The 25,175-nt window shown below is 37.0% G+C and overlaps 2 protein-coding genes and 1 long non-coding RNA gene across 4 annotated transcripts in view; 1 reads left to right on the top strand and 2 right to left on the bottom strand.

The window, feature by feature from the left end:
• LOC581113 (pericentriolar material 1 protein) overlaps nucleotides 1-17,088 on the top strand; it is a 35,849-nt gene extending 18,761 nt beyond the window's left edge. For both annotated transcript variants that reach the window (XM_030980391.1, XM_030980390.1), the window contains 22 exons: nucleotides 14-141; nucleotides 491-558; nucleotides 1,896-2,049; nucleotides 2,421-2,626; nucleotides 3,014-3,210; nucleotides 3,590-3,997; nucleotides 4,349-4,772; nucleotides 5,122-5,189; nucleotides 5,504-5,810; nucleotides 6,195-6,456; nucleotides 7,532-7,615; nucleotides 7,967-8,164; nucleotides 8,526-8,687; nucleotides 9,119-9,357; nucleotides 9,945-10,195; nucleotides 10,700-10,890; nucleotides 11,523-11,572; nucleotides 11,928-11,999; nucleotides 12,630-12,738; nucleotides 13,087-13,383; nucleotides 13,768-13,942; nucleotides 14,440-17,088. In XM_030980391.1, coding sequence (XP_030836251.1) covers nucleotides 14-141; nucleotides 491-558; nucleotides 1,896-2,049; nucleotides 2,421-2,626; nucleotides 3,014-3,210; nucleotides 3,590-3,997; nucleotides 4,349-4,772; nucleotides 5,122-5,189; nucleotides 5,504-5,810; nucleotides 6,195-6,456; nucleotides 7,532-7,615; nucleotides 7,967-8,164; nucleotides 8,526-8,687; nucleotides 9,119-9,357; nucleotides 9,945-10,195; nucleotides 10,700-10,890; nucleotides 11,523-11,572; nucleotides 11,928-11,999; nucleotides 12,630-12,738; nucleotides 13,087-13,383; nucleotides 13,768-13,942; nucleotides 14,440-14,450 — 4,061 coding nt within the window. In that variant the 3' untranslated portion in view covers nucleotides 14,451-17,088. The remainder of the gene's footprint in view (nucleotides 1-13; nucleotides 142-490; nucleotides 559-1,895; nucleotides 2,050-2,420; nucleotides 2,627-3,013; nucleotides 3,211-3,589; nucleotides 3,998-4,348; nucleotides 4,773-5,121; nucleotides 5,190-5,503; nucleotides 5,811-6,194; nucleotides 6,457-7,531; nucleotides 7,616-7,966; nucleotides 8,165-8,525; nucleotides 8,688-9,118; nucleotides 9,358-9,944; nucleotides 10,196-10,699; nucleotides 10,891-11,522; nucleotides 11,573-11,927; nucleotides 12,000-12,629; nucleotides 12,739-13,086; nucleotides 13,384-13,767; nucleotides 13,943-14,439) is intronic.
• Nucleotides 17,089-17,390: 302 nt separating this feature from the next.
• LOC755341 lies at nucleotides 17,391-23,045 on the bottom strand. The gene is made up of 4 exons (XM_030980389.1): nucleotides 22,277-23,045; nucleotides 21,445-21,643; nucleotides 20,571-20,690; nucleotides 17,391-19,930 (listed from the first exon to the last, which is right to left on the bottom strand). The coding sequence occupies exons 1-4, from the start codon at nucleotides 23,002-23,004 to the stop codon at nucleotides 19,136-19,138; spliced, it is 1,842 nt and encodes a 613-aa protein (XP_030836249.1). The 5' UTR covers nucleotides 23,005-23,045; the 3' UTR covers nucleotides 17,391-19,135.
• A 66-nt stretch (nucleotides 23,046-23,111) lies between these two features.
• On the bottom strand, nucleotides 23,112-24,900 carry LOC115922152. The gene is made up of 2 exons (XR_004063341.1): nucleotides 24,533-24,900; nucleotides 23,112-23,342 (listed from the first exon to the last, which is right to left on the bottom strand). It is a non-coding gene; the product is annotated as an uncharacterized LOC115922152 (long non-coding RNA).
• Nucleotides 24,901-25,175: the final 275 nt, after the last annotated feature.

Raw genomic sequence — 25,175 nt, 5'->3', positions numbered from 1 at the left:
TTGTCCATTGTAGCTGTGGCCACGCCAAGTCGTGAGGAAGTCTACTCTGAGATGAGGAGAAATCGAGCTCTTCAAGATGAACTGAGAGAGAAGAAGAGTGAGCTCTCTGACCTACTACACATTGTCAAAATGAACAGAGAGGTAAGTACATGAAAGAATGCAGAGCAGCTATACATCGGAAATTCCTGAGCCGAGACATGCAAAAGTGATCAAAAGACTTGGAGCCTGATCATTTTAGATCAGTATGTGTACATGGATGGTTATAATAATTCAGTAAAACTATAGGAAATGATTTCATTGAATAGATCATCTTTAATGTATTAAGTTAAAGTTAATTTAAAATTCTGTTTTTGTATATATCTTTGTCTTATCGATTTACCTTTGGCATGTTATATAAAAAAGTAAAGCAATGATTTTATTATCAATAAGTACAAAATGATTTAAACATGTCTTTGTTGACAATTCGCTTTTTCTTCTGATTTTCTAACAGAGGTTACGTGATGGATCTGAGTATCCTCTTCAGACAGACTTAGCCGGGTATGACAATGATTTATTCAGGTAAGCATAAACCAGATCGGCAACCTTATAAATGAGTTAAGCATCCTTGTGATCAACTTTGACATATTATAATCTTAACTGGTTTGAACGTTAATGCCAGTTGTAAGTGATGATTTTATTTTGTCCTGAAATTTGTTAATTGCTATCTTGAAAATATCCAATATAGCAATATGAATTAAATAGACTTTCTTTATTTGCTATTACTGAAATGATATAAAAAAGTTCACTTTCTTTTCTACTTCTCATATATATATATATATTGCACTGTATTTTCAACTGTCTTCTATTAAACAAGCTCCTCTCTAGTATTTCCTGTATGCCTCTGTGCAATATACCCCTTTTCAAAAATGTCTAGTAAAAGGGGGAAAGAACTTGGTGATTGTCGCATTTCTTATCCTGTCGTTTTGCGAAATCCAAACGCTACTAACAAACCATGTGGACCATCTAGAAGCTGTGAAGTATATGTTTCAAAGTAATGATTAAAATCTACAATTATTATATTGATTCTTCCAGACTAAGATCAGATATGGCTATTATGATCAGGTAAAACTTGAAATATATTCATGAATGCATCTGTGCATGTTGATGTAGTTTATCATATTGTGATGCTGCTGTACATACAGTGTAGAAAAGAACTGTATTTAGAAGTTGTACTTTCAATTTTTCCTTTTTTTTTTGCTTCTTCATTATAAAAAAAAATTTGCCATATTTTTACTAATTTTATTTACTGTGTCTACAAAGAAGCTTAAATAATTATTGCTATAGTAATAAAGTAAGCGAAAAACTTCATTCATATTGATCAATACGTTTATTCATTTTGAAAATTTGTAATAAAATGATTGCATGTTTATCGAGAGGAAAGATTATTTTTATGGTAGAAATATATCGTGCAGAGTAAACATTAGCTGTTGAGTGATCTGCTTCTTGTTTCTGAGGAACTATCTTTATGTGCTTTCTTTGTGACTGAAATGGTTTTACCTTTTACTTATGAGCCATGCATGGAATGCCTCAATAGTGATTGCAAAATAGATGAAGAAAAAAAAAGTTTTAGAAAATGTCCTTTTTATTTTGGTGCTAGTTTGTTAGTCTAATCTTTTCCTGTAGTAAATATCTTATTTCTGTCATTTTGTTCTTTCTTTGGTGTATACTTGGAAATCTTTGCACTGGTATGTCTGTGGGGCGCTGCATGGGATACATTGAAAATAAAACTTTGCATTTTCTCTCCTCTTGTTTCTGTGGTCTATCTATCCTCCTCTTCCCTTCTCCCCCCCCCTTTCTCTCTCCCCCCCCCCCCCCCCCCCCCCTCTTTCTCTCTCATTCATTTGTAAACTGAACAGGGAATTATTGCTTGATGCCGGCAGATTGAGTATGCGTAGCGCTGACATCACAGCAGCTGCCACATGGGGTGGATCAACGCAGGTGAGCGAGGATGAAGGATTAGAAGATGGATATCCTAGCGATGGCATCTTACAGGTGGAGGAAGAGGAGGAGGTGGGTCTTTTGTATTTGTATTTCTCTTTATTTGTAATTGTACATTTCATTTTACTCTTCATTGAAACTAGATGTGGTTCATGAAGTTATTTGGTAACTAAACATTAATGTTCATTCACTCATGAGTTTCATGATTTGATATTCAATAATTTATGATTCATCTATGGTCATGGTTATGATACAGATTTTTTTCTTGCATAAGAGTTTGTAAATAATGATATGCAAGCATAGATTTAACAAAATGAATTATATTTTTGTTGCCTATTTTGTAGGATTGGATACAAACTTGTTACATTGTATTTGCTTTCACAGAGATTACCATTTGAAAGTGAGTGAAAAAAGTTTGATTGTTTATGTTTGATATGATACAGGAGCAGAGTATTGATACCTCAGATACGTACACCATTGAGTCAGGTGATAAGCCACCCAGCAGGAGAAGAAAAGCACTACCTTACCCAGGAGTGAAGAGAGTGACCATGGAAGATGATGGTGAGACATCGTCTATGGATGCAGCTAGGCATGGTATTAGATATCCTAAGCACATCAACTCAGCTTTAGATAGGCAGAGTCATCTCAGGTAAGAAGAGGTTTTTTTATATAACCAGGATTCTTGTTGACATGAAATGTATGAAACTTAATTTAATTAATATCAGACACTAAATCAGTCTTTGAAGTAAGGAAAACCCAAGGGAATCCACCTTACCACCAAACCTAAAAAGGAATGATAGTTGCGTTATTTTAGAGATATGGATTGCAATATCTATGAGAATTCATAAAGTCATATGATACAGTCATAGAACTAGATTCAATGTTTGGCTTCAACTGAAAAGATGTTTTGAGAGACGCACTTTCATCCTCCCCTTGATGAAAGTCATTGTTTGAGTATGGAATTAATTGATGATTACTCTCAAGTCTAAACTTCATTGTTTCCATCATTTTGTTCTGTTCCATCCTGTACATGTAGGCAGGAGAACATCCGTTCAGCCGAGGAGCTTGTGTCTGATGGCTATGAAGATCCCTCTATGGATGACCCTACTGTCCAGGCTCTACAAGGTCACATTGGGCAGCTACAGAGACAGCTATCTAACAGCATGGGGATGTGTCAGTCACTTATCTCAGATCAACAATCAATGAGCAACCTACTGTCAGGATCTCTCAATGGTATGTCCTCTTATGCCTAGAATCAAGTCAACCAGCTCAAATCCTATAATCCATATTATCAGGAAGGGAACTCATTATTTAGCAAAATTATGGTATATATTTTTAAACATCTTGTCAACTGAAAATAGTATTGTTTGTTTAGATTGAGTATGATACATTCCCACAATAATATTTTATCACATTTTTAAAGGTTCAGGTGTCAAAAAGGAATTTTTGTCAAGTTGTGAAGGTTTAAAGTTTGACTTCTTTTGGAATGATAAGAAAACATAGTGGAATGCAGAAATTGATATTTACAGAGTAAGAATGAGGAACTGTCTATTGAGATGTTGATTAATCACGCACAAAAATTCACCAATTTTTTTTTCTTCTTGATTGACAGCTGGTCATGGTGGTTTACAGCCCACCCCCACACCTCCCAACCCCTTTGTTCCTCCTGGAGAAGGTCACCTAGATGACCTTGTCCAGAACTACGATCTTCGCATGCAGCACCAGCAACTGATGCTAAACTTGAACAGTGCCTACACCCAGCTCTATCAGCAGCAGAATCAGATCCAGGGACTGCGTAGCCAGCTGGAGGAGAGACACTCAGAAGCTTCCTTTGATGTAGGAAGAGGAGGCCAAGGCGGCATGGCATCTACCAATACCAATAGCAATAACAATGCCCCACCTATGTACAGGAATCAAGCCAGACCCATGGGCATGGGATACCCAGGTCAGGCCCCATCCTTTGGGAGATCCCCTGGTATGGGACCTGAAGCAATGTACGGTCCTCCTCCATATAATCGTGGTAAGTTCAGTCTTATCTTTCATGATCAAAATTTATAGTTTTACCATGATATGACCTTTCTCTTTCTCTTATTTAAGATTAAGTACAGATTCATGTGTTAAGTAGTGACCCTTTCCAAATATACTAAAGGTGTAGATTTAAAACAGATGATGAGGTAAAGATAACTATGATGCCTATGCTCTTTCCTTTTCATCAACCTGCCCAGATCTAATCTCCGTTTTCAGTTTCTCCTATGAATGTATGGATTTACATCCTAATGTTGAATGGTGGGGGAAAGGGAGCTTGATCATTTCAAAACAGTTACTAGTATGAGACTTCTTATATTCTTCTGTTTCTTTCACACATCAATAGGCATGCCATTCAACGTGAATCCTACATTCCCACCTGGCTTTGCTCAACCAAGTCCAGGCAACTACCCCTCACCCTATGCAAACCCCTACGCCTCCAACAACCTGAATGAAGGTGGCTCTGCTGGTCAAAGGGACACCTACAATCCCTATGCCCGCCAGCCCCCTCATCCTCGGCAGAGGTACGGTGGTGATAGAGCCTCCTACCATGTCCCACCCAACACAGCTCAAGTCAGCAACGATGATGATGAGTTTGAAACTGCCTACCTGAACGGTGCTATAAGCAGCAAGCAGATGAAGATGATGGGAGGATACACTCTAGACAGTGGGATTGGAGACATCAATGATCTTTTGGCAAGGGAACCCACAGAGTCAAGGGAAGAGATTGCTGTACCTCCACTAGATATAACCAGCCTTCTTAAAAGAACGTAAGTCATCTAATCTTACTTTTCTTAACAGGATAGGATAGTGTGCAATGGTGCAGATTGTGAGACTTTATGCTAAATGATTGTACTGGGATCCTAGGTCAATAGTATGAAACTAAATTAGTGTCTGGCAGTTTCATTGCGTGATGGAGCATTGTGGTATGAAATTTAGTCATGAAAAGTGTAAAATGGAACTACTCCATCATGATTATGTCATGATATATGAACCCATACAATGTCCATTTTATGTGCAAGGTTTGTACTTGCTCAACTTCTGTATACAATGGTATTGATACACCTTGGTGATTGAACAATTTGTGATGCTTGCCTTTTTTTTCAATGATTTTTATAGAGATCAGCAGAGGAGACTTCGAGATGAGTTGGGTAGTCAGAGATCAAATACATCATCCAACAGAAGAGGTAAGAAATGTTTCTCCAATTCTTGTGGAATACTCAGTCCTTTGCCAGGCACATTGAACATTATGGCCCATGGCATTGATCCATATTTTGAGTTATGACATTTCAGTTATCTTTAATAATGATGTCTGTACCTAATAACATAATGAGAACCCTTATCACATTTCATTCAAAGAGTAAGATAAGTTTTGATGTGAGCTTTCAATTGAGTCAGTCTTTATTTATTTTCTTGAAAGGTTGAACAATATTTCAATTGTCAGAAGATATACTTGTTGGGAAATTAAAACCTAATCCTTGTTTGCTGTGTTCCTCTACAGGCAAGCACCCAATGCCAAGCAGTGCATCCCAAGCCAGAGCACAGCTATCAAGCCAGTCCACTCAGCCCAGCGCCCGTCTGGCCAAGCTTCTAGGACCCAAGATGGGTACTGGTCTGAGTTCCTCCATTAGTGGGACTGCCTTCCTGGACACAGCAAGCATTACCAGCACAGTGTCCATGTCTAGTCTACCGGGTGACAGTGATAGGGGTAACAATGGAGCAAAGTCAAAGGGCAAAGGTCAACAGAAGCGGCAGCAACAGATACAGCAAGACACTGATAGATCAATCATGTCACAGACAAGTGAACTGTAAGTCAACATTTTGTATATAGTGTTTGAAGATGGGTTATATCACATGAAATGCTATGCGTACAGTGTTTCAATTGTTTAATTAGTTTATTTTTTATGTCACATTTATACAAATGTTTAAAAACAGGAAGGGGGCAATGGAGGTAGCTGCCAGACTACTCTATATTCTCCCCAAGCTGGTGTGTCAAAGAAATTATAACATACTCTAACGTGATTCTATTTCTAAAAGCAATGGTTAGAGGAACAATTTTTACAGAAAGTTCTTCAATTCAGGCTTTGCACCATTGTGATTGAAATGCTTGCATGGTTTATTTTACGAATCGATTTTCACTTGTGAAAAATGATAGCAAATATTACTTTCTTATTTCCTCTATTACCCCTTAGTGAGTCTGATGCAGGGAGTGAGTTCTCTCTCTTTGAAGCTCTACGTGAGTCCATCTACTCAGAAGTGGCATCACTCATCTCACAGAATGAGACGAGACCTCACTTCCTCATTGAGCTGTTCCGTGAGCTTCAGATGCTCAATACAGACTACCTCAGACAGAGGGCGCTTTACGCCCTGCAAGACCTCGTCTCCAAGTACCTCACTGATGATAACAACACCAATGCTTCAGCATCCGAGGCCCCCACGCTACCGTCAGAGAGGGTAAGTGCTTAAAGGCATCGTTTAATAATGTTAAATCTGAGATGCACGGCCCTTTGTGTTATCAGTGTCTGTGATATGGTGTAATATTGAAGCCCTAAAAAAAATCCGCTTCAAAATGATCAAGAAGTGCCTCAAAAAAGTAAAAAACTTTGATCGACCGGTTTTTACCATACTCATTTTCCCCAATAGACTGTAGTGTTATGAAAACCGTTAGGCAAACGCAAAATTTGGTTTCGATTTCCAATCATAAATATCTTGATAATCACACAGGCGATTGGCTTGTAAAAGTCATGGGATTCCTGACTGACCTAAAGGTTTATAGTTATCATTGCAGCATGAGCTAAATCCAGGATTTTGTTTCAGTATCTGAGACAAAGTTACCTGGGGGGTGTTTCATAAAGATGTTCGTAAGTTACGCACGACTTTACGCACGACTGGAACATGTTCTTGGGTACTAATCAGATTCTCAATCATTTACATGTAGCACAAGAACATATCACCAGTCGTGCGTAAAGTCGTGTGTAACTTACGAACAGCTTTATGAAACACCCCCCTGGATCCCTTTAACATTTTCAGTATAGGTGTACCTACATACAATTTAAATCAATGACATATTGGAATAATATGTACAGGTTCCATATCCATGTACAGTCAAACCTGTCCATAGCGACCACCCAAGGGAAACACAAAAAGTGGCCTTTGTAGACAGGTTCCTTTAGTACATGATTCCATGAGAAACCATTTTCAAGGGAAACAAAAAATGTGGCCTTTGTAGACAGGTGGTCTTTGTAGACAGGTGGTCACTAAAGCAGGTTTGACTTGTATTTTTGCATAGCAGTGTAGATGTTGAAAAATATAGAATACCAGAAAAGTTATTGCCCATTAGTCAGTTCCTATATCTGAAGGAATGACATGATTTCTTTGAATGTGTGGTGAAAGTGATTATATACAAATGTTTACTGTAGTAATATCGACATAAAAGTTATTACAAAAATTACAATGAATATTTCAGCCATTGAGTATTTATCTCCAGTTATAGAGATATGTTGATAAATCTTTCCTATTTTGTGTACAGCCAATGCCAGCATGGATGAACTTCGCAGGATCAGAGCAAACTCCAAGTGAGAGCTTTATTACATCAGATGAAGAAGAAATCAAGGTAAGACATTTTTTTGTTGTTCTTCTTTTCAAAACTTACTTCATTTTTATCTGGTTTCTAATATACTGTATATTTGAGCTGCTATGAAGAGAGAAGTCTTTCTGCTAATTTGTATTTTGCACTGAAATCACATGTTAGTTTGGTCATTACCTGAGAAGCCAAAACAAAATTGTAGAAATCATTGGGTTCAAAGAGGAGAATATGTTAAAAGACAGAACAGGTAGAATAACCACAAAAAAAAAAAAAAAAATCTTCTGCATTTGTCACTTAAAATACTGCTTTACGTACAACTAGAATGATAGCTCTTATAACTATAACTACTTTATGAAATCTTGTGATTTTTTCCACCAGGCGCGTCTGTTTGGTGCTAATCTGCAGAAGCCTCATGAGTCGTCCTATGCCTTGCTGGAAGATGATCAGTATGATTACATTGAGAATGTAGACTCTGCTAGTACACTCTCCACACCTCCATCATTAGGACGAGCAGAGTTTGGCTTTGCCAATGAAGACCTGGGGGACACTGTCATTCATCTTGATAAGGCACTCAAGGTAAGAATTTTGAGGGGAAATCATTTTTGACAAAGGGTATAAGGTGTTGACCATACGTAGATGTAAAGAATCCTCACATTTATATGAGTTTAACACTTACTTTTGTTACACACTTGGATCGAACTTGAACTTGAAGATAAGAAAATTTGCATTGTTGGGGTGATGATGTGCATGTATGTTTCAAGCTTCTACCTAACTTCATTTAGGTATTTTCAAGCATGTAGCCAAACATACTTAAGTATACCACAAAGATAACTCATTAATGATCCTTTGGTAATGAAATGCACCTATTTAGATCTAGCTATTATAAACAATTTGAATTATGTCATTTCTTACACTATCCACTCTCATTATCTTTCAGCGGATGAGAGAATACGAGAGGATGAAGGCAGAGGTTGAGGCAGCTTCAGGAATCAGCTCAATAGATAATACCAAGGAAGGAGGTGCTATGTCTGCCTCGGATATGACTAGTAATAGCTCAGCTCAAGACATGGGTAGTGAAAGCTCCTTCTCTGACCTGCCGGTGAGTTTAGTTAGGACATTCTTAATTCTGTATTAGAGCACAATAGGATATTTCCAATGTGTTCAATCATAAAGTGTTTCGCTCTTCATATTTGTAATGGATAATAATATGAAATAATTAGGAGTGGTAATATTATGTTTTACTGAATGCAAATGTTGTCTTATAATCCGCCAGCCCGGCTGTTTGGTGCTAATCTGCAGAATAGTTACAATTAAATAAATTTTTAAAAATTGGGTGGGGGGAAGCAGAATACAAAATTTATACTCCATTTACTTTTGAGCGATGCTTTCATTTCAACAAAAGTGATCAACTGTTGTAAGTCACTAATTTTTTTTAAACTGACAATAGATATTTGCTGTAGAACCATTCACCCGTTGAAATGAGTCTGTGATTCCAAAGGAATTTTTTCTGATCTCTTCTGTCCCCAACAGTACCCTCGCATTGACACTCGTCAGCTGGACCTACAGATCAAAGGCATCATGCAGGAGGTGATTCCCTACCTCAAGGAACACATGGATGATGTGTGCTCTCCACAGCTACTGGCTTACATCAGACGTCTGGTGCTAGGTCTGGCAAGGCAGAAGGATGAAAGCAGGGAGTTTGTCCGCTTCTTCAACAGACAGCTGGGCTCCATCCTGGAAGACTCTCTGGCTAAGTTCTCTGGTAGAAAGTAAGTCGACTACCCGCTTGCTATTTATTTTCAATGATTCTTTTAGCAGTGTAATATGATCCTTGCTCTCCTTCAAGGATAAAGCAAATTTACATCAGTCAACAATTAACAGAAACACATTGATTTAGATACAATACAGAGTAGATATTTCAGGTTGGGTAGTACTTCGTTACATTTTTAGTTTTGTGGATAAATAGATTTTTTTTTGGAAATGCTAGATATCAATTATATACTGGTTAAATAGCATGTTCAGAAAATATGTTTGTATTGTGTAAAAAGCATCATATTCTCTCTTTACTGTTGTCACTTCTACACAATTTGTTTGTGAGAGGATAGTCCCTGAGTTACTGTTCTTAACTTCTAAGGTTGTGACTCTGGTGATGAGGATAATAATAATAATAATAACTCACATTTATAATGCGCCTAATACTTTGTTTCTAGGCGCAGCACATATTATTACCCCGGTCATCGGATTCAGGCTTACCCACAACACAATGTATGCACATTTTCCACTCCCTGGGGAGCATGATGTTGTTTGTACTAAAGATAAACCTTATGTAATTTGATTTTATCGTCTTTTCTCTCAGGATGCGTGAGTGTGGAGAGGACTTGCTGGTAGATATCTCTGAGATCCTCTTCAATGAGCTAGCTTTCTTCAGGCTCATGCAGGACCTTGATACAGCTGGTAACAAGCTCAAACAAGAAGCAGCCAAACGGGACGACGACGATGATGACGATGATGATGAGGAGGAGGATGATGAGGAGGAGGATGAGGAGGAGGAGCAAACAGAAACAGGCACTGAGACTGGTACAGCTCAAGATCAAGCTACTGGAGAAGGTAATGAATAGCCCAGGTTACCATCTATCTTCATTGTTGATGATAAAATCTGGTGATTTACTGTTTAAGCCTTTGTGGAGGACTGACGGTCAAAGCTTTTGTTTTTTAAGACGTGAAGTTGTTTAACATCCCAAACTTCTATTCCAAGCAAGTAACTTCTGTGTATTATTTTGATATTCTATTTTCCTGATGTGCTTAGAGTAATTTTGTTCAAGGATTGCATTTTGTTTTGATGTTTATTTCAAAGAGTACAATTTAATGCTTCGTCTAAAAGTGTGAGCTCCGGAAGCAAAGAATATTCCAAAATATTGAAAAATATCTTCTGGAGAGTTTCAAGTTCAGATTACAAATACACAGGGGGTGATGATTGTGAAACTGAAGTAATGTTTTGGTTAAAAACTTCCATAATGAATGTATATGCTCATCAGCTGGATATTAGGCATGCTGTTATTCTGTTGTTGCAATTCTAAATCAATGCCACTCTATCTATTGAATTCATCTCAGGAGAAAGCAGTTCTGATGATGAGTCTTCATCCGATGAAGAAGATACTGTCCAGCAGCAGAGTCATCCAGCTGGCAGGCAGCAGCAGCAGCAGGGTGGTGACGGGTCTGGTGGTGGAGGAGCTATGATGGAAGATGAACTAGAGAGTGCTATGGCAGTAGCTTCTAGATTTGAAGAGGAAGAACTAGGAAATGTAAGTGCACATTTGATTTACAGGGCCCTCTTGTAAAATAGTGGCAATTTCACTGATGAATCCACCCTGTTGAAATGAGACCGAATGAATAAATAATCAATACTTTTTGCGTAATGTTGTATCCCTGTACTTTTGTTTGAAATCACATTATTATCTCTTTCACATGTTTGCCTACTCTTGTCTTGTAAATCAATTTCTTCTTATTTACCTTTTGACTGCCTTGCATTTCTGAGGTATTTTCCCCTACATTATCTCCTTCTATTCTACATGATTTTGTTTTTGTTAAGTATGACATAGGTGTTCTCTTCTCACTTTCTACAAGGTGAACATAATATAATAATATCAATCATCTGATCACACTTGTAACTGTTAGCACAGTGTTCTGGGCTCAACCATTTCACAACCGCACAATGATCCTACAGTAACCCAAGTATAACAAATTGATAAGATCATTAACCACAAGAGTCATTACATACCATACCCAGGAGGCTGTGCCATACTTGTACTTCTTTCAGTTGTGTGCCCTACCAACAGTCATGTTTGATTTTAAAGAGCTTGTAGCATTATGTATGACTGATATACAAGATTATTATATTATTACCTTTATCTACTTGATTTGTTTGTGTTTTCAGACGAGAGATGATATGTTTTCTACACAAGTGGACATCAGTGATAGAGAAGAGTGAGTACTTTTTGTGATCTTTGTTATTATTCCTTTCTTGTAATACAAGGAATAAATGAATTGAGTGTTTTAATAACAAAGACATTAGCTGTTTTATTCTATAATGTCAACCCATTTAAAAGGAAATGTTGAAAGTAAAGATGTAATACTAGTAAATAAAATATTGTCAAAGGAGAATAAGTATCATAGTGATATTAACAAGGTAGAATTAAACATTCTTTTTAAATGACTTGAAATTAATTTGTATTGAAGTTATGCAAGCATGGCATGTACATACTACTAGTCATGCTTTATGCAGATTTACAGAAAGCTAGTGAATAATGTTTGTTATTTTATTTCCTTTCATTTTAAACAGAGACAGTGAGCCACAGGGTGTGGATCATTTACAGATTGAGCTGTCCATGAGTGAATCAAAAGGAGTCACATAGTAAGTCATTAAATGGTTAATTTATTTTCTAAAAATGGCTTTTCATTGTCCATGACCAATATCTCAATATTTTGGAGGTTGGAGACACAATAAAACTTGCCTCAGTAGCTAAAATATGAAATGGAAGCATTCAGTGATTAGTTTTAGTTGTATTTGTCTAGCATTACAAATCATCTTAGTACCTCTACTGCAGGAATTCTATAACATTTAGTCATAAATTCTACTAAAGAAACAATGTAACCAATTTAATTTGTCAATGTCGGCTCAATTACACAGTTATAGGGTTGATCATTTATTTGTGCCTATCCTTGAATGCAACTGGTGCTGTCATTTCCCTTGGAGAATGAAATATTTGTATGTATTTATTTGTATTTAGTATTTATTGTCCATTTCTTGATATTTGATTTTCACTGGTGTAACATATACAGATTAACATTTACTAATGAATTTACGCAAATTCTAGACATTAACGGTAAATAAACAAGGTTTAAAAAATGATTAAGCACAACTAACAGAAGGTCTAATGTTGTTTTATAAACACAAATTCAGGACAATAGATAACCAGCATGAAGCATCATGCTTGAGTTGTCAAGTAACATGGCATTTTTTATATTTTTCTCTCACTCTCAGCATTGGTAGTGGTGAAGAGGAAGATGACCCTGACAGTCTGGGAGAAGCTGTAGAAGAGACGATCACAAGCATTGGAGCTGCTAATGCTGATGGAGAAATTGATAGTGTGGTGAGTTTATTTTGTTTTTCTTTGATTTCTCATCACTGAGTCGTTTTGATTCTCCTGTGTCCACATATCTCTGTTAATCTGTCAAACTTTCAGATTCCTGGTAACTAAAAATACAATCTTTATGTTAGATGTGGTAGAGTAAGTGAATTAAGACTAATTAAACTAAACTATATTGCTTTGATTGACTACTTATGACATCATCTGTTATAGTTTATTATCATCATATGAGAGCACCAAGGGCAATTAGTTCATCCAATTTTCCTTTGATTGTGTGCTCTTCTTCTCATCAAGTCTTATCACGTTTTGGGGTTCCTTGCCATTCATTCATTCATTCCTCTCCCACTCCAGGATGATACAACGATGAGCTCAGAGATCCGAGTGGAATCGGATGCAAGTCAGAAGGAGAACATCTCTAGACAGGAGAGTCTGGAGAAGGATCCAGCTCCAGCTCCTGCTCCAGTCCCAGCCCCAGAGTCCAATGAGACTAATGAGACTCCAGAGTCCCAGGAGGTTCCAGAGTTCCAGGAGACTCCAGAGGCCAGTGAGACTCCGGAGGCTACTACCCCACAGGCCACGGTGGGTGAGAACAACAATGAGGAACTCACTGTGGACGACCTGCCTCCAAAACTGACCGTCATTACCCAGGTGTGTATTCTTGTTCAGATAATCAATAGCCATGCAGATTTCCAAATGTTATTAAATGACTTCAGCAAATTTAAAATCAGCAAATGCCAATGATCTTTATTTCTTTGTGAGAAATATTTATTGTAAAGTTCCTCTTATAATTTGGGTTTTAAACAAATCGTTGCTGGTGTTGCCATCCACTGTATGTACTGTGCTCAGACATTCGCATGTATTTCAGTTTTTGAAAACAGTGACGAAATGGCCGATTTCCCTTTCGCTGCAGTGAAATCTTCAAACATTGAGCTGAATTCTGAACTTCACATCACCATCTTTTACTATATGACAACTGATTTTATCCCAACCTGCAGTGTAGCATGTTATTTTTATCTCTCCATATCTTCACAGAATTCTCTTGACAACCAGATGATGAAGGAGCAGACCAATACAGATGGAGTGCAGGCAGTCCTGGAGACTATGGTAGAAGGAGAAGCTCAGCTGGCTGGAGACCCTATGGCCTTGAGCGCTCCTGAAGGAGCCCCGGTGGAGAACGGTATCATTGGAGGCACCCCTGGAGAGATAGGTAAGACAAGAAGATTTTTTTTTTTACCCTCTTCCTCTTGCTTTCATGAGCCCTGTTTCATGAACCCTGTGAAGTACTTATAAGTAAAAATTAAGAGTACATCTTTTCATTTAACTTAATGTTGTAGTTTTCAACACATGAGGATCTCTTGCAGCACAGTAGAATATATTTGAATAGTTTTTGTGCCTAATAGATGTATGCAACTTTTAAACATTAATATTATTAATAAAAGTTGATCCTGTCCGCATATTGTTTTATATAACAGGGTCTTGACTATGTAACTTAATATGAAACAGCACAATGTCAAAATAAATGGAGTGAGGAAACAAGGTTGCAGTATTAGCGAAATCCCCTTTCTTCACACTGAATTGCGTGAATGATCATACATCTGTCTACTAACAATTACCTATCCTTCTGTAATCATGAATAGGACATCTTGACATTGAACGCATGTTTCTTATCTGATTTCTTCTCTGTATTCTTGTTTTCATTTATAGGATCAGAATGAACTTGAGATGAAACTGAAGAAATGAAATGCCTTGACAAGGCAGGCTGTGCTGCAGGCCATGCTGTTACCAGGTAGAGAAATGATGATGATGAAACCATTCCAGTGTGTGTAGATGAATTGGAAATATGAAGGAGGTCTTCGGAGTTAAACGTGTGTCTTAACGTGTCACATATGATGTTAGCTATTTGTTGAGCAGTGGTAACGGCTTGTGGTAGATAAGGTCTTTTCTGTGTGTGATGCAAAATAAAGTGTTCTTTCAAGAATTTATTGTTCATGCCAAAAGAGAGATTAAGAGATTATTTAGTGACAGTATGTATTGCTTTCTCCTGTATAGTATATACTTAATACACAGTTTTTCTAATATTATATGAAATACTATTCTGAATCGATTTTCTAGAAGGTAAAAATCTAGTAAAAATGTTAAGTGTTATACATATTCCGTCTTAATTCTCTTCACTCTTCCTTGTTAATTTATCCTTTCTATTTAGTTTGAAATACAAGAAAAATGATGATTAATGTATAGATATGACTAACAAAACGGTGAAAAGGAAGATGTTTATTGTGTCAAAATGATTGTGGCAAAAGGAAAGTGCTAACAGTAATACTTTTGAAGATTATGTTAACTTCAACATTCCTGAAGTAATGTCTAGTTGTCAACTCCCTGACCGTTGATTTGTTGAGAATGGAGAGCAGCTACTTGGTAGACCAGAGATAGATTGATTTATATATATATCTTGACTAGTCATGTACAGAGGTTGTAATGAATTGCAGCGCAGCACAGAGAGTTTGGTGAATTTTGAATGTCATGATTTTGTTTTTATACTGGATCCTTTCATTGCGAGGACTGAATACACATAATTGTACATAACAACCGCATTCCTACATAAGTTGGAATTTATGAACATGCCTGTTCTGTTTAGGGGAAATAAGAATATTGAATAATACTGCTGGAATTCTCCGTCCATTACTGGTATTTGTAGCTTGCTTTGTAACATAATGTGCATAAAATATTTTGTATATTTGTTGGGTTTAGAAAATTTGATATAAAATCCTTGTTCAAAGCAGTTTAACTAGTTATTTCAATGTTCAAGTGATAAGAGTGCCATTTAATGAAAATTTAAGAGAAAAAGAAGGTCCAAAGATATTGTACGTATTCATTCATAAAAGATATTTCCGTTTAATGTTTATTTGGCCTTGTACGATATTTGTGTCATTTGTATGTATTAGAAAATGGTATGTACATGAAGAAAAAAAGATGTAAATTTTGGTTATGCTAGAATGATTGTCTTTTGTTTCTGTCACCTTCTGAAGGTATGCATGCTGCAATGTTTTTGTGGTAGTATTTCCAAATTTTGAGTTTTCTTTATTTCATTAGTTTGCTGTGTAATATGTATATAGTTTATAATCTATCCAAAATTTAATTTTGTATGAAGAGTGAATATGTTTCTGTAGAAATTGAATGTAAAGAATCCATGGCAATAAATGTCTTGAAATACGTCATGCACCGGGCATGCATTGATTCATTGCACCTTGATACGGTAGGGGGAATAATGTTTTTGTGTTTCTTTCTGTCGTAAACTTCTCACTCTTTCCTCATTTTCAGATACAAAAATTAAAAATGATGCCTTTATGCACTGTATTTCATGAACTGCCTGTTTATGTGATAGCAGCATTATTTTTAAAGACCGACATGAACATGTCACGATGATGTCGCAAGTAAACCGACTTCATGTTGGGCAACATATTCAGTGACTTGAAAGCTTTTTGTATATTGACATACCAGACTTGACTGGCAGTTGTAAAACAGGGTCTTTTCAAGTTTGAATCTGAGACGCATAGCAACACAAAGCCATTTAAAGTTCTTTAGTGGCAAGGAAATGAATTGAGAGATACAATTTATATAGTAATGTGTAAACCAATCTCTCAAGAGTCGAGTTGGCCTGTAAGGGGGAGACCTGTGTTTGTAAAACTAGCATACATTCAACACTTTTGACTAAAGATGTATTCACAGCATCTATTTTCCAACATAGGAAAGTTAATGTAAACAAACACTGGATGATAGCAAAGTTGCATTTTGTACCTCTAAGCCTCATTTGTGACTGACCTTTCAAGAAACTTTACTGGAAAATTTCTATTTTTGTGGAAGAGATTACCTAGCAGTACTTTAAGTGGACAAATACTGTAAATGGAAAAAAATCTGACATGCTTGATACAGTGTGGTACAGACAGACAGAAGATATATAATTTTAATGTAAATGTGTTGAGAGTATATTGCGTTTTGATGTGCTATCTAGGAAACAATATATCTTTTTCCACATTTCCTATTAAGTGTTTAAACTCTTTACAATGTTATAAAGGGATGCTAGTTTTTGAGAAACTGCATACCCAGAAAGTTTTCACGAGAAATATTCAAAACGATCGAAGTTTCATATAAAACTCGTCTTGGATTGATTGAGATGAAAATAATGTTTCTGTGGAGATTGTTTCTGTGGAGATTCATTCTTAATTGATGTAATGTTCTTTCTTTCATTGTTTTCTAGTGCCTTTCTGAGATTAATTCCATCTGATTGATTGATGTGTTAAGTAATCGTTGTAGACTTCTAGTTTGGAAATAAAAAGAAAGAAAAACATTGCAAAATATGACTGTTTTTGTCTTTTTGTTCTTGTAAAGTATGGAGAAAATGGATTTGTTGTAGTTCTGTGATAAACTTCATGATCATACACATTCTTAATATGAAATGTACGTTTCTCATAAACACCCATTTTAAGAAGGCTTTAAACGATATGACAAGTATGAAAGTGAGATGAAGATTAATTTCTTGATCTAGAGTAATAATAACATATGTAGAGAGATAGACGGAGTAGTGCAGAAATAAAAGAAATTAGATAAAACACATATTTGAAAGAACACCAGAAACAGAGAATCTGTCAAGTAAAAAGTACTTTTTGAATAGAATTTATTATCAAATCTACATTGAAGTCAAGGTATAATGATGCACAAAACACAGCCATGGATACAAAATTGCTTTTCATTTTGTTGAAAAGAAAGTCCTTACAAAAGTACATCATGCCCAAGGAATTGCCATATCTTCTTATTGCAGATTCACTTTTTGGAGTGTTTATAAGACATTGGTAGTGGTCAGCTTGGTAAAGAGCTTAAGACCGATCCTTCTACTACAATAGATAATGATTAATATTCAGTTAATCACGTAATGCAATAGTCTCAATCTTACTTCTAACCCCTATAATCCCTCATTGCTATCCATTGGAAAATATTTTTTCAAAAGGTTTAAATCATTTGGGAGAGCCTAAAACGGGCGGAAAGGGCATACGCCGGCTACGCCATATATCACTGGATTTGAAACTACATAGCAGGATAGATTTGCTTTACACGTTTCAAGTTGCCTTGTGGAGCACGATTCCGACCCCCTCCACCACTGACCAGCCAGATGTAAATATCAATTTTGCTATGCGAAGCGAGGCTACAAAATATATAAGATTACTAACTTTACAACATATTTCATATAATATTGCACTAGAACCCTTACAAAACAAGCACAAGGTGTCCAATGATTAATATAGATTATTATGGCAACTGAAGAAATATATTACTCTTTTCTAAGAAAACATTTCAGGTAAGCCGCGACAAACACCATGTGAAAAATACAATTTTATACTTTGACATACATGTACCTTAGTTTTCAAGAAACAGTACTGGTTACTTCAGTTTACATAGTATTAGCATTCGTTTTCTTCTTGATAGCATCTTTCAGTGCAATAAGGGGTTTCATAATTGTGCCATTAAATCCCATCAATGCATCCAGATTGGTACTTCGCATCGACTAAATCTATTTTAATTATAAAAACGACCTCACTGTATTGATTACATATCAGTACGTCCATGCAATCTTAATTGCTTTTATTGTTCGGGTGCATTCATCAATCGATACAACTAGCTTGAAGGAAACAAAGAAAAAATCAGGGCCGTGGTTCAGACTATTATTCAGGGGAATAAAAGAAAAGATAAAATCCCCTCAAGGTATTCACTCAAACTCACATAAGATCATGAGTGGCGAGTAACTACCAGCGTGCACATGATCAATATGACAAAAAGCGCGTTTTTCAGCTGAAAGTAATTGCATAACATAATCCAAAAGACAATCATAAAAATTCTGTATATAATTCTGCATATATAATTTCTTTGCAAACAATAATACGCCGATATGATATTTGCACAATTATGCCAGCATTTGATTAATGTATTTGGAAGCATTCATAATTGATAAACAGCTGGCAAAATATGGAAGACAATCAATATGCTAAACTGATAGCTATACTGCAAGATAAACCCATGTATAATTTTCCAAACATGCATTAATCTTGCCTTCATAATCATTCACATAGAAGTTTGTGATCTCAAAGACTTGAAAAAAAATCAACTTATTTCAGTAGCCATGTGCGTCCCCATTTGAAATGTCGGAACATTTCTGTCTGCAATACAATGGTGTAATGAGATTGTCCTAAAGTACATATTCTAGAAGTCTCTGCTAACCTAATATTGATATTTCATAGACGTTAGTCCAGGATAATTAAAAGGCTGGTATTACACGCTGAAAGCACTTTTTAGATATCATTTTTTTATCGCGTAGTTAATATTCTCAAAATGTAACATTAACATGTATTGATTACTTTCCTTTGGGTCTAATAGATCCAATACCACCGTCGCCGTATGCAGACGGTAAAATATGCACCAATTTAGATCGACCATGTCCATCGTTTCTTTTCATAATTTGCTGCAAAGGTGTCATTGAATCCACGCAACAATAGTTATCACTAGGGTAGGACTGACTGACGCCATGATGTTCTTGTACTGAATTCCTCTTTTGCGTCCTGTTTGTTGGGTTAGCATTGCGGTTTGTCGTCAGGTCTTCGTTTATGCGACCTCCGCTCACACCAAACTTGGGAGAGTTCTTATTGTTTCCCGCCAAATTATGACTGACGAGTCCGCGCCGAATCCTAAGCTTGGGATGTTTGGGCCCGTTCCTGTACACTTTGTAAGCTCGTCCAGCCAACTTATCGCCCGACGGTCCAATCTGCAACGTTCCTGTCGACTCGATACCACTTATCCATTTGATATCCTCGGCAGCATTATAATCCATACGACTCAAGACCGTGGTCTTATCCAAGATTGCAAGCTGTCGTCCGCTACTCCGTGTCGACGTAGCACTTTTCGCCCCGCTCGCCGCGGTACGACGACCGTTCGGGGGCTGTGAACGGGATGTCGTTGCAGAGTGTGAGTTGAAATGGGCAGGATTTGCAGGTGCACCGTTTGTTGTTATTTCTGCAGATTTTGGAATAACTGGAAGATGAGACGAGGCCACTCTCTCATTTGGTTTAGGATTCGATGAAGCACTGGAAAAAGGAGCTCTCCGACACACCATAGGCTCAAAGTATACGTTGCCTCGGTAACCTTTCCAAACCTGAAAACGATTGAGATGAATATATTGTGAATATATATATATTTTTTTTTTTTGCGATATGGTTGAACAGTTTATCAGAACCAAGAATCTGACGTGTTTGATATGATTTTGTGTCAGCCCGTGTACCGAAACCCAAAATTGTGATAAGCTGTCAAACAGCCAACATGAGAGTCAAATGATGTGAAATGATCATCTAGGTCTAGAGATTGTTCGCCAAGGCCCAAAATTGACTCAAGAGGCACACCCGTGTTCTAATTCTCTCCAGTAACATCATATATGGAGAGAGGGTGTAATGTCACAACTCAAAAGTTTGAGAAGCATTTTTTCCTACAGCCATTTCGGCAAAATGTTAAAACTTGTTAGCTAGAAGCAAAATTTGGTCTGAACCCCTATCCACTTAGAATGATGTACGAACGATCCTTATTCTCGCTTAGGTATAATTTAATGTCTGATCTAATCTACATAATTTGCAAGAAAAAAAAGTATATAATTGCAACTATATACTGACAAAGAAATAACAATCATTTAGGCCCCTATTGTGGAAAATTATTCGAATGTCTTTTAATTAAATCTTAATCATTTATTTTTGTTGTGAAGCATACATAATATGAAAAAAAAGTAGAAGCATCCATATATTTACCTTCATCGGTTTCAATGGTACAGGTTTGCTTTGAGAGATGTAGAAATAGGAATTTGGTTGATCGTTGAAAGGGGTCTTGTTGATGTGTTTTACAACGTTAGGAAGGTTGAACATCGGAACCTGTAGTAGGAAAAAGTAATATAATATGAAATAGATACCTTAGCTTTGACATGATGTAACGAGACGAAGATTAACCACACATCATCTGATTCAGAGACGACCATGTTTGATATATCTATCTTAGAATAATTACAAGCTTCTTCAAAATCAATCATCTATACGCTACAGTCAATGATTTTTTTTTTCTTCACAAGAAGACAAGCAGTTCTATTACATTTTTGGCGAACAATTTTTGTTCTAAACGTAACATTAGTAAAGTGTCTTTTATTAAAATCTGTGTTTGTTTTATTTCAAATTCATTTTTTTTGTAATTTCATGTGCCATATATTCTATTGATTGGTATTTTTATCAAGTGGAATATAATATATTGATCCTTGAGCTCCATCCCCTATGCGACTATAGCCAAACACACCACACCTACCAAGTACACCAGACCGACAACAGGTCAAACAACAAATTATATCATAATAATAGTCTCAGTTTATAAAGCGCTTAAATCATCAGCAATGTCTTTTAGTGCTTTACGGATCTATTCAGGCTTGCCCGGACACAATGTATGCACACTCTCCACTCCCTGGGGATCATTCTGGCCAGGCGCCATTTTAAAGATGATCACAATGCTGAGCAAATTAAAATGCTTTTCACATTTTACCGGGTACATAATTATTACCCCTGAAATGCCAAGATTCAGTTGATAAGCTGCCGATTTAGTGGTGTGATTGAGGTTATTATTTAAAAGCTATTCCTTGCTTACCCCTCCAAGCAAAGTGGTAGGAATATGCTCTGGTAGACTGGCCGCACTCCTAGGCGGCGGTCGTGTTTCTCGACGTCGAGCATGTGGTTGAGATCGGGTACTGAAGCTAACACTTCCACATCGGTTATGGATGAGATCGACTGCATGCTGGTACATGCCATCACGTGATTGCGTTCGAATACTTTGTGGGTAGACATAACTGTTGGGAAAGGTGAATTTTACATGATAGAATTATTTTTGATTAAAAAGATAATGCTAGTATAGCCATGACTGATGTTCATGCACAAACAGCAAGGAGACTTTTACACAATTGATATGAATTATCGCCTTGTTCAATTTCCAGCGTCCCTTTAAGTGACGTAACAATGGGGGGGGGGGGGTGGAGGGGCCACGTGCCCCCTCAAATCAAATGATGAAGAAAAAATGGAACGCAGATAAAAAGAGAGAAACGGGAAATGGGCGAGAAAATGTGTAGACGATCACACCCTTCCCCACCCTAACCAAAGGCCTTATAAATTAACACAATATTTTTCGAATGAAGTCGTTGCCCCCCCCCCCCTCCTCCCTTCCTAATGATGGAAGTTGGCTTGACTCACGCTATGTTTTCATGAAGTTTTCAATGATATGAACTGGACCGATTTCCACACATCAAACGACGTTCTGAATTTTTCAACAATCATACTCGCATACAAATATTAACAAAATGGATAGCCTATCAGCACATACATATAGTTTTTTATATCAAGTATAGCTTTTACTTAGAAAGCATTTCTGAGGAATATAATATATACCACATAAAATTAATGAGAGAGGTGTGACGACCTATGCTTACCTTTCTCTGTCATCAATGGTGACGGGTGTGTTCATGGTAGCCGCCCTCCCGAGACCAATCATATCTTCATTATCCATCATGGATGTCCTCCCCGATCCTGGCCGGTCAATCACCCTCTGGAGTTCCTCGTCGAGCTCATCCACAGGTATAGAGAAGTCCACACTCTTACCACACGTAACACGCGTCACTGCATCGTCATCCTCATCAGCATCGAAATCGTCGTCGTCTTCGTTACGGATTATACGCGTCATATCGACTTCGATGCTGGACACCGTTTTCGAGGATTTGACGCGCACAGTCTTGGATTTCTTGGTGCTTTTGGCAGACTTCATACTCGATCTCCGATTTCCCTCTTTTGATTCGACTTTTTTATCGCCTGTCTTTACAGTAGCTGTCAGATCGGTGTTTTTATAACTATCATCATTCTCATATCGCCCTGCATCTCTCGGAGATCCGTTGACACTGATGCTATCTCCAACATCATCATCATCATCATCATTATCCAGAATTTCTGCATCTTGATCTCCTTTCATTTGGCCGACATTTTCTTCATCATTTCCATTTTCTCCTACAAACTGAGCCTCCTTGTTAACCTCACTAACGATGTCTATCGAATCATCCTCATTTACGTTATCATGGTTATTTAGTGCTTCCACTGATTCTTCGTGTTGCTGATCACAATTATCTCTGCTGTCCTCATCAACCAAGCGATCATTTTCCCGTTTCATATTACTGACATCATCGTCTCTCTCATATTCCCCGGTAGGTTCGGTTCTGCTATCGGCGTTCGCGTTTGAATCGCCGACATTTCCTCCTCCGATATCTTCACCTTCTCGCTTCATATCGTCATCATCAACCACCTTCTCTAGTTCCCTTTCGTTTGAGTTCTCCTTCCCTTCATCATGTTCTGTCTCTTTGAGGGGGTCATTATCTCGAGCATCCTCCTTCGAGATGTCTTTCTTCTCACCTTCAGTACTATCTCCCATCATAAATGTTTCTAAGCTCACGTCATCGTGAAAGGCTCAGAAATGAATGTCGAACGAAAAGTGAAATAATATTGGTTTTCCTGTATATGGAGAGAATCGAAATATCCATGCTTCACTGTCTTGTGCCATTTATGTTGCGATGAATTATAATAGTTCAAGTTTGAGAACGTGGTTCATTACGTCTGGACATTAGATATGGACTTATCTTGAAATGAATGCAAAGACCTGTAGCAATAGTTCCATGAATGATTTTGATAGACGGGAAAACTGTTTACATATTATTGTACACCATCTATGTCATTTTTATTGGCCGATGGAAACAATAATTCTAAGAGTTTGTTTTGATTATTATTACATATATCCATACATGCGAAATCACTAAATACAGTATGTAAACACCAATGTAGTTTCCATAAGATTAGGATTGGCATGTTGACTGACATTGAAGTATTATCATAACATTGAAAACAATAAATAAATTACTTTGACATACTTATAATTATTACTACTATCTAACCATCATAGGTTTTTTCTTTGATAAAAAGAATTTATTAAAAAATGGTGTGATAGGCACGTCTTTACAATGTACAGGTATATGCTGTACTTCAAACCTATTTAAAAGGCAATTATCCAAAGTTTACCAAGGTTAAATTCGAAGTGACCAAAGTCTATGTATAGGAACTTATTATAGTCCAAGATACATTTGTCAATAATCTGTAACACGCTGAACATTCATTTTTATGGCCGCTTATCAAATAGATGCCAAGCATATAACCAAACAGAGCAGAACAGACCATGGGACAACGTGCCCTGTACTAGGTATTTTAGAATATTTTGTAGAAATATTTTACACAGTTTAATCTGTTTAATTTCGTTATGGCTTCACCTCTCCCCCCACGAGAAATGCTTAATGATTTTAATTCAATGATTAATACTTATCATCGCTGTAATGATGAGGTATTTCAAAATCTAAATTTTACAATATAAAATATAATTCTCCATAATTATGTCCCTATACGTATGTTTCTATTCTCTTATAGCAGCGAAATAGTATGAAATGCAATACAATTATAATAGATCAGTTAAGTGAATCTATAAGCATTCAGCCAAATTATTACGTAGATTTATGACATGCTTTTCCACTTTCTCAAACATTTACTTCGATATCTCGATCTGCATTATACTATTCAATTTCCAACGGAAAGTTTGAAGTATGTTCTTATCTTGAAATTATATGACACGTTGAAAAAAGAAAGATAATAACACTAACCTCCTTTTAGCAGCTACTTGTCGACGGTCGAATATAACTAAGTTTGGCACAACACGTTATACTAAAAATCCACAGTTGAAGCTCTGAAGGGGTCTATTCAGTTCAACTTTGGTATGTGTACCATAATACCAAATAAGGAGCAAAAGTTCACTTTCTCACCCCAAAATCTGCTCCCGAGGGTTCCTCGGCGAGGAATGAATTATTTCCATGTACCAGGCAACAGCTTACTCGGTAAAGCCTAGTTCCTTGAGTTTTATACACGAAACTCCACTGAACCAGAATACTATTCGTTTGTAAATTAAAACCTTACAACTACCTCTCAACAATGTGTGAGCTCTCTAATTCGGGTCTTCGTGTTGAGGATTTACTCCGCTCTTTCCGTGCTTCTCATTCTTTGACAACAAACAAAATTGTTTGGGCTAACAATAGTGAATAGACCGGATCAATAGTACTAGAAATATCTCTATTGACTAAACGATCTGCCCTCTTCTTTTACATGGCATGACCTCTCCATAGCAACGTTATGCGGGTACACCACAGCGGTGGGCGATCCCATTTTCAGACGCGGGGGGTATGGAGGGGCGTTCTTTATAGTTTTATATGAGTTTCTTCTTGCGGATATTTGGCTTATTATCCGTGATAA

This window comes from Strongylocentrotus purpuratus, unplaced genomic scaffold (assembly GCF_000002235.5).
Source record: "Strongylocentrotus purpuratus isolate Spur 01 unplaced genomic scaffold, Spur_5.0 spur5_scaffold_11, whole genome shotgun sequence".
Lineage (NCBI taxonomy): Eukaryota > Metazoa > Echinodermata > Echinoidea > Camarodonta > Strongylocentrotidae > Strongylocentrotus > Strongylocentrotus purpuratus.
The sequence above is the reverse complement of the archived record's forward strand: the minus strand, read 5'-3'. Positions and strand labels throughout refer to the sequence as shown.

What these genes read in the sequence shown, in the direction of transcription:
- LOC755341 (XM_030980389.1), bottom strand. Translation starts at nt 23,004, where the DNA reads ATGAAACGGGAAAATGATCGCTTGGTTGATGAGGACAGCAGAGATAAT. An exon ending in ACCATTGATGACAGAGAAAG is followed by an intron (nt 21,644 to 22,276) that starts GTAAGCATAGGT and finishes CTTTCCCAACAG; the next exon opens with TTATGTCTACCCACAAAGTA. An exon ending in CTACCACTTTGCTTGGAGGG is followed by an intron (nt 20,691 to 21,444) that starts GTAAGCAAGGAA and finishes TTCCTACTACAG; the next exon opens with GTTCCGATGTTCAACCTTCC.